Source organism: Heterodontus francisci, chromosome 23 (assembly GCF_036365525.1).
Source record: "Heterodontus francisci isolate sHetFra1 chromosome 23, sHetFra1.hap1, whole genome shotgun sequence".
Classification (NCBI taxonomy): domain Eukaryota; kingdom Metazoa; phylum Chordata; class Chondrichthyes; order Heterodontiformes; family Heterodontidae; genus Heterodontus; species Heterodontus francisci.
This window is the reverse complement of record NC_090393.1, coordinates 57,389,339-57,403,191: the sequence shown is the minus strand read 5'-3', so window position 1 is coordinate 57,403,191 and position 13,853 is coordinate 57,389,339. Positions and strand designations below refer to the sequence as shown.

The following is a 13,853-nucleotide window of genomic DNA, read 5'->3' as shown; positions in this document are numbered from 1 at the left end:
TGCCTACCTGAAGTGTTTTTGGAGCTGATAAGGCGCCAGTTTTTACTTATTGTCAAATTATAATAAATGTTTTTTCCTTGGAACGGTCCCTCTGAATGTTTCAGTGCCGCTCGCTCCAGCCCCTGTTACCAAGGAAACAGACCCGCGGCCCTCAACCGCTTCGCCGGTTCCAAGAGCAATAGAACCGGAAGCGTCATTACGTTGGCAGGAAATGTCGTTGATGTCATGGCGACGGCCTAAGGCTCGCCGTGTTGTGTGAGGCCGGCGCCATGAAGACAGTTTTGATGGTGGCCGAGAAACCGTCTCTGGCTCAGTCCATTGCCAAGATCCTGTCGCGGGGTAAGTGTGCCCGGCCCGGCAGTAATCCGGGCTGTGTGAATGTGTTGTTGCTCCTTGCGAGCTATGGTTGCGAGGGCACAGCTTCATCATAGGCGCTCCGGCTATTTGTGAGCGGGAAAGTGGCAATTTCCCTTCATTTATAAAGCCGCTCGATACATCGTGAGGACAAGTTAAAGAGCTTTATATTGGCTTTGTAAAGTTTGATGCCTGTTGTGATGTAGGCTGATGTGGCAGTAAGATCCCAGGAACAACATTTTAGATGAGCGATAAATGTTGTCCAGGACACTGGGAGAATTCTCCTACACTTCAGTGAATAGTGGCGTGGGGGATCATTTATGTCCAATTGCACAAATAGATGGGCCTTAGTTTAATGTCTCATCTGAACGATGACATTTTCGACAGTGTGGTACTCCTCAGTTATTATGCTGAAGTGACAGCCTAGGTTATGTGTAGCGTTGGGGTTTGAATCCTCAGTGTTCTAACTCGGGTGAGAGTCCTGCCACTGAACCAAGCTGTCACTTAGTACTGAGATGGGTGACTGAGTCATAAGGATGTAGGAAAGCATACTCTTTCAGTAACTTTTTTGTTAAGTGTCACAATCCCAGGCAGGGTCGTGCTTAAGGATCACTCTTGAACTATCCACTGTGCATGGAGAGGCATGGGTGAGTGCCAACAGTTCCTGCATGCTGGATTGCTTTCAAATAAGGCATTCTGGTTAATTGCTGAGCCGATGCCAAGCAATTCCAGAAATATTAGTTTCATTAAAGCTAAAGGTAAATTAATTTAATGGTAACTTTTGCTTTGCTGTCTCAAAGCTGTGATAGCCTCCCACCTAAGCAACCTTGAATTGCAACTCTGAATGGAAACACAGATGCGGGGCAGCATGTCTGTCACGGCAACAGGTGAATAGGAGCTATGCTCCATAGATGCATTTAAGGGAAAACTAAATAAACATATGAAGGAGAAAGGAATAGAGGATTAGATGAAGAGGGGGTGGGAGGTGGCTTATGTGGAATATAAACACTGGTATGGACCAAATAAAAACAAGAAATGCTGGAACCACTCAGCAGGTCTGGCAGCATCTGCTGAGTGGTTCCAACATTTCTTGTTTTTATTTCAGATTTCCAGCATCCGCAGTATTTTGCTTTTATACAGGTATGGACCAGTTGGGCTGAACATTCTATGTAATTATTTATATGCCACAGGTTGTCTGGGCTGTGTTGAATACACTACCAGTTAAACAGCTTCTTTAACAACAACACCAAGACGTTCTCTCCAGCGAGAGAGAATCTAACCATCTCCCCTTGACATTCAACAGCATTACCATCGCTGACTCCCCCACCATAAATATTGCCATTGACTAGAAACTTAACTGGACCAGCCATATAAATACTGTGGTTACAACAGCAAGTCAGAGGCTGGGAATTCTGTGGTGAGTAACTCATCTCCTGACTCCCCAAAGCCTATCCAAAATTTACAAGGCACAAGTCAGGAGTGTGATAGAATACTCTCCACTTGCCTGGATGAGTGCAGCTCCAACAACACTCGAAGCTCAACGCCGTCCAGGTCAACACACCTTAACCGTTCACTCCCTCCACCAACTGCACAGGGGCAGCATTGTGTACCATCTACAAGATGCACTGCAGCAACTCGCCAAGGCTTTTTCGACAGAACCTTCCAAACCAGCAGCCTCTACCGCCTAGAAGAACAAGGGCAGTAAATGCATGGGAACACCACCACCTGCAAGTTCCCATTCAAGTCACACACCATTCTGACTTGGAACTATATTGCTGTTCCTTCATTGTCACTCGCTTAAAATACGGGAACTCCCTCCCTAACAGCATGGTGGGTGTACCTACACCACATGGACTGCAGTGGTCCAAGAAGGTGGCTCACCAAGATCTTCTCAAGGGCAGTTAGGGATAGGCTATAAATGCTGGCCTTGTCAGTGATGCTCACATCCTATGAATGAATTTTTAAAAAAAACATGCATTTATAGTAAACACTAACACAGAAATGATCCCAAGGTGCTTTACAAAAGGTATGGGAGGGTGGTCACGGAGGATAAAGGGAGATGCTGAGTCATACAAAGGAAGTTAGCAAAGATGGTTTTCCGAAGGTGGTTTAAGAAGAAGAGAGAGAAGTTGAGAAGTGGAGGGAAGTATGTACAAAAGGCTAGAATCAGAGAATTGAAAGGTGTGGGAGGGGATGGAAGGCTGGATGGGACTGTGGAAGGATTTTGAGATGACATTGTGGTTTATAATATCAAAGTGACAGAGACTGAGTAGGTATGGCAGTAATTGCAAGTGAGACTTAAGGGGCAGGATATTGGCAGTTGAGCTTTGGATGTGCTATCTTGAACTTCTGAAAGGAGCTGAATTGGAGGCTTGGTGAGGAGAAATCTATTCTAGAGGTGATAAATGTGGATAAAGGTTTTAGCTGTGTTGAGGCTGAGGTAGAGATGGAGGTGATTGATATTATGGAGGTTGGAAGTATGTGGTGGTAGAAAGGACAAGAGGTTTGAAGCTCCGCTCCTGGATGAATAGGATGCTAACGCTTCACACAATCTGGTTCAGCCATTTGGCTGCATTCTCCGTATCTCATCTGAGAGAACACAAAAGAAGTCAGCCAAAGTTCTTTTACTGCTAATTCAAGTATCAGGCATTAACTAGGTTATTTCATTTTAAACTGTAACATTGAGTCATAATTCCACAGAAGGAGGCTATTTGGTCCTTCAAATCCATGCTGAAATTAAATTTTTTAAACTAAATTTTTTTACAACCAATTTTTTTTTTGCAGTAATATCTGACAGTATTCCACATCCTTCTGCAGTACACCTAGTCGCCATCAACTGGTCTTATAATCTCTTTCGCTGTTCTTTTACCTTTTATGTATTTGTGAAAGTGCTTACAATTTCCATTTTATATTATCTGCTAGCCTTTTTCCATATTTCCTTTTAACCCTACTAATTTCTCTTTTCACCTTGCCACTATACTTTTTGAATTGCCCATGACTATCTTTAGTATTATTAGTTTTAATAGCTCTCTTTATTCACAAACCTGGGATGCTCTCCTTTTTTGTCTTTTGGTAATATATTTATTTTGTGCTCTATCCATCTCCTGTTTGAAGATTTCCCATTACTGATCTGTCAACCTGTTTGCTAACTTTCCTGTTCAGTTAATTTGGACCAGAACTGTTCTTATCTCACTGCACTTCACGTCTGTTGACCTTATGTTTGACGCTCTTATTATTTTCTATTTTTACATTGAACTTAGCTATGCTGCACCCAATTGTTCTACTCTTGCAGCAGTTATTTGCCCCACCTCACTTCTCAGAACTAAATCAAGCAATGCTTCATTCCTCGTTGGAAAAGACCATACCGATCTGGGCAGCAAACCTGGCTGCAGTCTCCAAATCTCATCTGAGAGAACACAAGGCGTTGTCCAAAGTTCTTTTATTGCTAACTCAAGTATCGGGCAGTAAGCAGATTAGTTCATTTTGTACTGTTAACAATTAAGGCTGTTTTAACTGCTTTAAAGGACAAACATAAGGATTTGGGGTAAAGTGTGTGTGGATGGACCATCTAAATAGATTCTCAAAAATAAACCAATTTTTTAGAACAATCTCAAATTAGTAAAGAGAGTAACAGAAAAGGGAAAAAAATTGTGATTAAAACTTTGAAACATAGTGAGGAAGGCCTTAGGAAAATGAGAGCAGTGTGACTGGATCTCACTTAGAACTCACCTCCAACAATAAGTGTGAGGAGCTCATGGACTTCTTTGTCACTAAGGTTGAGACCATCCGATCAGCTTCCTCCAGCTACGTCCCTCCCTTCCACGAGACCATTGGGCTAAACCTCCTCTAAAGCTCCCCCTGTCCTAGCCCTGAACTCTCATCTTTCTCTAGTTTCTCTCCTATCTCCCCTCATACCCTCTTTGAGCTCATTTTGTCCGAGACGCACCTCCTGTTCCCTCGATCCTATTCCCACCAAACTATGTATCACCCAACTTCCCCTCCTGGTCTCCATGTTAGCCAACATTGTAAACGGTCTTTCTCTTCAGGTGTTCACCCCCTCGCCTATAAATCTGCCGTCATCACCCTTCTCCTCAAAAAGCCAACCCTTGATTCCACTGCCCTTACAAACTTCTGCCCCATTTTCAACCTTCCTTTCTTCACTAAAGTCCTTGAACGTGTTACTGTCTTGCAAATCTGTTCCCATCTTTCCCGCAATCCATGTTTGAATCCTTCTAATCAGGTTTCCGCCCTGCCACAGTACTGAAACAGCGCATATCATAGTCATGAATGACATTATATGTGACTGTGACAAAGGTAGATTTTCCCTTGTCGTCCTCCTCGACCTGACTGCACCCTTTGACATGGTTGACCACACGATCCTCCTCCAATGCCTCTCCACTGTTGTCCAGCTGGGTGGGACTGCTCTCACCTGGGTTCCATTCTTATCTATCTAATCGTAGCTAGAGAATCACCTGCAGTGGCTTCTCTTCCTGGTCCCGTAACTTTACCTTTTGAGTGTGCATAAGTGAGATGATATGAGACAAAGTTTAAAGCTCTTGTGGTTGCAGCTTGGTGAATTCACAATAATACAAGTGACAGGAATTTACTTATTCTTTTTTGTCATAGTAACAGAATCATAGGATGGTGACAGCACAGAAGGGGGCCATTTGGCCCTTCGAGTCTGCACTGGTTCTCTGCAAGAGCAATTCAGCTAGTCCCACTTCTCCATCTTTTCCTGTAACCCTTCAAATTTTTTATCTTCAGGTGCTCATCCAGTTCCTCTGTTCTAAGGAAAACAACCCTAGCCGATCCAATCTTTCCTCATAGCTGCAACTTTTAAGCCCTGGCAACATTCTTGTAAAGCTCCTCCGTACTCTGTCCAGAGTAATTATGTCCTTCCTTTAATGTGGTGACCGGAACTGTACACAGTACTGCAGCTATGGCCTAACCAGCGTTTTATACAGTTCCAGCATTACATCCCTGCTTTTGTATTCTATACATCGGGTAATAAATGAAAGCATTCCATATGCCTTCTTCACCAATCTACCTACCTGTCCTGCCACCTTCGGGGACCTGTGGACATGCACTCCAAGGTCTCTCACTTCCACTACCCCTCTCAATATCCTCCCGTTTATTGTGTATTCTAGTACTTCATTGGCTATAAAGCACTTTTAGACATCATGGAAGATGCTATATAAATGCAAATCTTTCTTTTCTTTCCATTTGTTAGTTGGCAGTCTCTTCTCATATCTCTCTTTGCCTTTCCTTTTTCAGTGCTTCCCTGAAATTTCTATTAATCAGCCTCGTTCTCACTTGTATTATCAAGCTGACATCTGTCATATACCCTTTTTTCTGATTCATCTTGCTCTTTATCTCTTTCATCATCCAGGGAGTTCTAGCTTTAGTTGCCCTACCTTCCCCCTTGTGGGAATGTATCTCGACTGTACCCGAACCATCTCTCTTTTCTGTTACAGTTTTGCCTGCCAAGCATTGATTCCAATTTACCTCGGACAAGTCTGTTCACAAGCTGCTGGAATTGACCCTCCTCCAATTAAACATTTTTACTCTAGATTTCTCTTATCTATCTTCATAGCTAACCTAAACATAATGATACAATATTCACTGTTCCTCTACTGACACTTACTTGATCCACTTGACTCACGTCATTCTCCAGAACCAGATTTAGCAATGCCTCCTTCCTTATTGGATGGGAAATGCACTGATCAAGAAAATTCTCCTGAACACACTTCAGAAACTTTTTTCCCTCTCTTCCCTGTACGCTATTGCTATCCCAGTTTATATTCGGATAATTAAAATTCCCCGTTATCAATATTCTATAGTTCTTGCACGTCTCTGTAATTTACCTGCAAATTTGCTTCTCTATATCTTTCCCACTTGTTGCCCTGTAGAATACACCCAGTCGGGTGATGACACCTCTATTGTTTCTTAACTCTAATTTTTACCACTCCATGATGTCCTCTCTTTCCAACACTGTAATCTGCTTAATCAATACTGCCATCCCTCCTCCTTTCTTTCCTTCCCTAGCTTTACTGAACACCTTCTATCAATTTTGTAGCCTCCTGCCCACTTTTTGAGCAAGGTCTCCATTGTATTCATATTCCCATGTGGCTATTTGCACCTGCAGCTCACTTTATTTACCACATTCCGTGCATTTATGTACAGTGGCAGAGTTAGTCATCAGTAGCTGCACTAATGTGACCTAAACACGGAATCTTCATGTTATTTTTAAAAAACTGATTTTTATTTTTTGCACAACCAAACCACTTATTTTTTTTTTTACCATGTAAATGTTTTAGGGCTGGTTTAGTAGAGTGTGAACATTGTACCACAAACAACATTAAGAAGAACCACGATGCTTCAAATATTGCAAAATATGTGGGAACTAAAACTGGAAGCTTCCCACTCTGTTTTTACTGTAGTATTCACCCCTCACCTTATCCAGTGTGCTTAACCTGATAGGATGCACTTCACAATTTGCGAACCACCCAGCAAGGCCACAATTGGAGCAAGATTGCTGGAGCTCAAGCCAAACTTTTATGCTGTATATATCAGCCCAAAATGCTACCAGTGAGTCCTTGCAATGGAGCCTCTGTTATAAAAGTGATTCTTCTTTGTTAAAATGTTTTAAAGGCATTTATGGTTAAGTTGAATAAATGTTGGACCAGGTTTTGTTTTAAAAGGAAGCCATCAAGAGGGCACTGAGGGAGCCGGATTGGCAACAGTGTTGCTGGTTGTCACGTGGCTCGGGTTGGACTTGGAGTGGAAACCCTGGTAACAGGAGCAGAAAAGTGACAAACGCTCCTTTGATTGGACAAGCCCGGTAGTAAGAGAGAGCACCTGGAAGGGCAGAAAAACTGACGAGCTCTTTGGTTGTCAGTCAGTGCGTGTGTGGTTTACCTTCTGGAAGGAGATAAAGTCAAGAAAGGACAGAAGACCACAACCAAACTCGCTCTCCAGCAGCTCCCAAGAAAAGACTCTGAGAAGTCCGTTCTGTCGATTCGTCTTGTTTCCTGTATTTCAAGAAAGCCTGCTAAAATAATTCTCAACGCTTCCTCCTGAGAACTGTTCTAAAGATTTCAGTGATCTGTCTGCGTGTGCTCAGTAGTTAGACCGTATGCCAGTTTGGAACAACATATCTCATCTGCTGCTTCCTTCCAAAACGAGCAAGTAGTTAACCCTAATGCTTTGTGTCTGTAACAGAGCTCTGAACTAAAAATCTTTTCCTTTTTTTTCGGTTAACCGGTGTGTGTATATAAATATATATATATATGTGTGTGTGTGTGTGTGTGTGTGAGTAAAGGGACTAAGGTAAAAAGGGACTTTAAAATTTGGTTAAGGTAGAAAGGGGACTTTTAAAATTTTATGTTGTATTTTTAAAAATTTGATTTGTATGATATTGTTTTACTTCATTAATAGTTAAGACTTGATCTATAATAAACTGTTAATTATGTTGTTCAGTAAGGAAACCTGGTTAGTGTGATCTATTCTGGGGAAAATAGTATATCTGACTGCTTCAGTAAGTGGGAAAATTAAAAAAAATATGTTGTGACCTGTGGAGAAGTGGCACTGAAATAACAATGCTCTTCTCCAGCCTTGGTTGTAATACCTCATAGTGTTTCTCCTGTCAAGCATCCTTCACTGGATGTGGGTTGCTGGAACGTAAGTCGTACTTTGGGAAATTTCAGTACCATCTCTCTAAAATGTACTCCCTGCTGCAGTGAGAGTCGTAGTTGTGAAACGTCAGTCCTCGTTGCAGTTGTCTCCAACTGAATCTCGTCACATCACTCAATGTAAAAGACAAAATGGCAGTGAGACTGATTGTACTGACCTCCCACCACTGATTATGTCGCATTCTGCAAGCAGTCTCTAGCACAATCTAGTGTAGATGAAGGCAGTGAGCACATACTTGGTTTCTTTTCAAAGCTTCAAGCAAATGCTGCTCTTACTGTTTAGTGCTCCTTGAGTTTAAGTTTGAGACCTGGATAGCTCTTTTGCTTTGTATTGCCTTCAGTCACACTTACACTCTCACTACATTAACACAATGACAAAAATGTTTTGAGGATTCCCCTGAGAAGCACTGCTGGTATGCCACTGGGTTGTACCGAACAGAAAATCCAGGCTCGATCAGGAAAAATCCAGTCTGCTGAATTAGCTGATCGTAACTGGGAAAACAGGAGAGGTGCTCAAATGACCTTAGTGTACTTTAGTTAAAGGGTGAATTATCATCTAGGATTTCCATTCCTGATCAACATCCAGTGAGAACTGCTACAAAGTCCACAGGTGGACAGAATAAGGCTCAGCAGATGTGCCCACAGTCAAATAGTCTCCAACGTTCATCTCGGCTCATGTAAGAAAAAGACAGTTGGATGAAGCACTAACGTGTTTCTGGTACCTATCAATAACCGCTTGCATTTATAGAGCACCTTTAATGTAGTGAAATGTCCCAAGGCACTTCACAGCAGTGTATCAAACAGAATTTGATACTGAGCCACAAAAGGAAATATGTAAGGCAGATGACAGGTAGATTTTAAGGAGTGTCTGAAAAGAGGAAAGAGAGGTGTGAAGAGGTTTAGGGAGCAAATTCCAGAGCTTAGGGCCTCAGCAACTAAAGGCACGGCTGCCAATGGTGGAACAATTAAAATTGGGGATGCTCAAGAGGCTAGAATTGGAAGAGTGCAGATATCTGGGAGGGTTAAAGGGCTGGAGGAAATTATAGAAATAGGGAAGGGCAAGGCCAGGAGGGATTTGAAAACCAGGATGAGAGTTTTAAAATCAAGCTGTTGCTTAACTGGGAGCCATTGTAGGTCAGCGAGCACAGGGCTCATGGGTGAACGGGACTTGGTGCGAATTGGGATATAGGTGACAGAGTTTTGGATGAGCTTGTGTTTATGGAGAGTGGAAGGCAGGAGGCAGGCCAGAATTGTGTTGGAATAATCAAGTCGAGAGTTATAGGGCTTAATTTTAATTCTCTCAAAACCTATTCACCTTAGAGTTAAAATTGGGCCCATAGAGGCAGACTAATACAGCACAGAATGAGACCATTCAACCCTTCGAACCTACCCCAGTTCTTTTGGAGAGCAATCCAGTTATCCTGCTCCCTTGCTCTTTCCCCATATCCCTGGAAACTTATTTCCTTCAATTATTTATTCAAATTAGTTGCAATTGAATCTGTTTCCACCACCCTAGCAGACAGTGCTTTCCAAATCCTAACCACTTGTTACGTAAAAATGTTTTTCCTTTTGCCAGTCGCCTTTTAAATCTGCGCGTTTTAGTTATTAATTTTCAGCCATTGGAAACAGTTACTTTTTATTTACTTTATCTAAACCCTTTGTGATTTTAAACACCTCGATCAAAACTCTTAGTCTTCTCTGCTCTAAGGAGAGCAACCCCAGATTCTTCATTCCAGCCACATAACTGTAATCCCTCATCCCTGGAACCATTCTAGTAAATCTCTTCAGTACCCTCTCCAAAGCCTTCAAGTCCTTCATAAAGTGTGGTGCCCAGAGTTGGACATGATACTCCAGCTGGGGCTGCACTAGTGTTTTGTATAGACTCAGCATAACTTTCTGACTTTTGAATACTTTGCCTCCATTTATAAAGCCCAGGATCCTGTATGCTCTATTAACCCATCCTGCCAACTTCAAGGATTTGTGCAGAAACACCCATGTCTCCCTGTTCTTGCAACCCCTTTAAAACTGTATCTTTAGGTTGTATTGTTGCTTCTCATTCTTTATGTTCCTGCCAAAATCTATCACCTCAGACTCTTCTGCATTGAATTTCATCTGCTATGCATCCACCCATTCGACCAGCCTGTATGCATCCTTTTGGAGTCTATTACTCTTCCTCGCCGATTTAATACACTTCCAATGTTTGTGTCATCTGCAAATTTTGAAATTATGTTATGTACCCCCATGTCTAAGTCACAAACATATATAAAAAACGGCAGTGATCCCCGTACTGAACCTTGGGGAATTCTACTATATACCCCCCCTCTAGTCTGAAAAACAGCCATTCACCACAATTCTCTGTTTTTTATCCCTTAGCCAATTTTATATCCATGCTGCTACTGCCCCTTTTATCCCATGAGCTTCAATTTTGCTAACAAACCTATTTGTGGTATTTGATCAAATGCCTTTTGAAAGTCCATATACACAACATCAACTGCTCTGCTCTCATCCACCTTCTCTGTTACTTTATCAAAAAACTCAATCAAGTTAGTCAAAGACCACTGCATTTGAGAGAGGAGGGGTGAAAAAATGAAAATTCTGTTTAAGATCGGGAAGAGGAACCCTTTGTAAACCTGGCAGCAGGTCAATGACATAAGCATGCTTTCGCTAGCCTCTGCAACACATGAGACTAAATGTATAACTCTGTAATAGATCTGGCATAGGTGTGACAGACCAAATGGCCTCCTTCAGTGCTGTAAAATGTTATGAATCTACATAGAAGCCATTCTGAGAACAGAAAACTGCATGCAACAGTGAAACTCTTACCTTATGAAAAGACATGGTTGTCCTCATAGTACAGACTGCAGAATTCAGAATCCAATAGATTTGTGAAAAATTCTGACGAATGTGCTGTTTGTCCAAAGTGTTTTTATATACAGGAATGCTACCTGTGAATTAGATCAGTAATCAGCTCATTTCCTATTTACGTAAATGCATTTTAGTTACTACCTACACTATTTAAGTAATTGGTGTCTCCTGGATAATTCTAGTTCTAGTGGGTGTAGTTGAGGTAGCAGAGCGCCTTTGGTGCTACTACTAAGGTAGTTATGCTCCCTCAAGTGTAGACTATTTCATGAGTTGGATTTGTTACGGTGATTTACACCAGTCCAGTGAGACTGCAGCAAGCAACAATGGTCCTGTGAAATATATTAATTTTTCAATTCCTATTCTTTTCAGAAAGTTGAACAGGAGGGAAAAGAATGCCATGCTACGTAGAAACCACAGGATGCCTTCTGATACTGTGGTTGCTTAGGAGCAGGCATGAATGGGGATATGATACATGAGATTTCAATGGACATTATTAATGCTTCCTACAAGTACTTGAGTGCATCTAGGCTAGAAGGGAAGTATCATCCAGAATTTCCATTCCTGTGTTCCTAGTGCGTAGTTGAGCCATAGAGACCAGGAAGGTTCCAGGTTTGATCCCCATTCTGTGGTGAGTTAGTGCATCTCGGTGGGATTGTTGCGAGGCCATCACAATTTACACCCTTAAATTAGGAAGTGGATAATCAGCCCGGCTTCCTGCTGCTGATTAAGGTAATTTCACCTTGGTAAACATTGGGTATGAGCAGCATTCAGCTCAGCTGTGACATTCCCTGCTGTCAAATAATGGCTGCTCGGCCAAGGTACCAGACAACAGCAGGCAACCATATCCTAGAAATGCCTTCGGGGAGAGAAGAAAGTGAGTGCTGTAGGAAAATTGGAAATGTGGAAACCTGAAGTGCAAACAAAAGCTGCTGGAAATACACCATGGAGTCAGTCAGGGCACTTTGAGAGGGAAAAGATAGATTAATGTTTCATTTGGGAACTCTTCGTCATAATTCAAAATGAGTTGTGCTCTCATACACAGTCACCCACCAGATATCTTTCAGATGCTAACTGACCTGCTGTACATTTCTCATTTTTAATCCCATGTTTATCATTTTCTAGATGCTATAGAAATATCCATCCATAAATGATAGTTTTGTTAAATGGGTGTTGTGTTTAAATTGTCCTGATAAACTGAAAAATCTACTGTGATGGGGAAATTAGAGAAATTTGCTTATGAACAAGAGAGTTTTCTTCTTTAATATTTCTGACTTGTCCAATGGGTCTATCTATCACGAGTGAAGAACCTTATTATTCTTGAGCCAACCTATTCAAACCTTTTTGTAAAATTGTGGTTTGTGGCCAAACTGTGGTATTTATGCAACAGATAAAAGTGGTGGTGGGGAGTCTGAAAGAGAGAGCCTAAGGGAGCAATGGGAATCAGGGCAAGAGCACTGAGAGAGCAAACCAACAAAAAAAATCAAGGAGTGACGACACAGGCCAGCAGGTAGCTGATAGGTTGTTCAGACAGCCTTGATGTGAGGAGCGTTTAGCTGAAGGAGTTTGGGGTCAGAGTAGCAGAGCAGAGTGTGGGTGAGCCTCAGAGAGCAAGGTACAAAATCTAAAAGTATTGTCAGCCTATGGAATGGTGATGACTGTTTTTTTAAATTTTTAATAAGCCTTCATAAGTTTATTTCTGTTAGTCTAATAAATAGAGACATGGCATGGATTCTCAGTCCTGTGGAATGCACATCTTATAATGTGTGGGAACTCCAGGACACTTCTCATGTCCTGGACAACTACACCTGCAGGAAGTGTCGTCAGCTAGAGCAGGTCAAGCTCTGGGTTTTGGAGCTCGCGTGGCAGCTGGCGTCACTGTGATGTATCCTTGAGGTTGAGAGTTTTGTAGGTAGCATGTTTCTGGATGTTGTCACCCTGCAGCTTAAGGATGTTCAGGCAGAGAGGGAAAGGGTGACCGCCAGATAGTCAAGGAGGACCAGGTAGGTAGTGTAGGAATTCCTTGAGTGCCACTAATCAGTTCTGAATACTGGTGAGAGTGATGGTTCATCTGGTGAGTGCAGCCAGAGCCAAGTCTACATTGCCATGTCTGGCTCAGCTGTTCTGAGGGGCAGGAGAAAGATTGGGAAAGCAATAGTGATAGGGGATGCTCTAGTTAGGGATAAATCAGGCATTTCTGTGGCCGCAGACATGAATCCAGTGTGGTATGTTGCCTCCCTGGTACCAGGGTCAAGGATGTTACTGAGCGGCTGCAGTGCACTCTGAGTGGGAGTGTGAACATCCAGAGGTTGAAGTCTCTATTGGTAGCAATGACATAGATAGAAAGAGGGATGAGCTCCTGTAGGCAGATTTTTGGGAGCTAGGGAAGAAACTAGCAAGCAGAACCTCAAAGATATTAATCTCCCTATGCCACACAATAATGCATATAGAAATAGGATGATAGAGAAGATGAATGTGTGCCTGGAGTGATGATGCATGAGGGAGGACTTTAGATTCCTGGGATATTGGGATTGGTTCTGGAGGAAGATAGGGCCTGTACATTCCAGACAGATTGCACCTGAACAGAGCCGGGGCCAGTGTCCTTGTGGGGTGGTTGCTAGTGCTTTTGGGGAGGGTTTAAACTAACTCGTAGGGGGATGAGAACCCAAAAACAAGGTGCACAAAGAATTGAGAGAGACAGATAGCACTAGAGTATGAAATAATAAAGTATTAGGTGGGGTCAGAGTAAAAGGGAATGCAATAAGGCCTAAATTGGGTTCACAGTGTATGTATGTGAATGCACGGTGTGTGGTAAATAAGGTTGCTGAGCTGCAGGTGCCACATGGGAATATGATGAGGTGATAATGGAGACCTGGCTCAAAAAAGGGGCAGGGTACTAAATATTCCTGGATACAAGGTGTTCAGGAAAGATAGGAAAGGGAAGAA

At 42.4% G+C, this 13,853-nt stretch overlaps 1 protein-coding gene across 1 annotated transcript in view; it reads left to right on the top strand.

Annotated features, from left to right (window-relative positions):
• Positions 1 to 213: 213 nt before the first annotated feature.
• The window catches only part of top3b (DNA topoisomerase III beta), a 93,972-nt gene continuing 80,332 nt past the window's right edge, over positions 214 to 13,853 (top strand). The window contains exon 1 of the mRNA XM_068055356.1: positions 214 to 339. Coding sequence (XP_067911457.1) covers positions 270 to 339 — 70 coding nt within the window. The 5' untranslated portion in view covers positions 214 to 269. The remainder of the gene's footprint in view (positions 340 to 13,853) is intronic.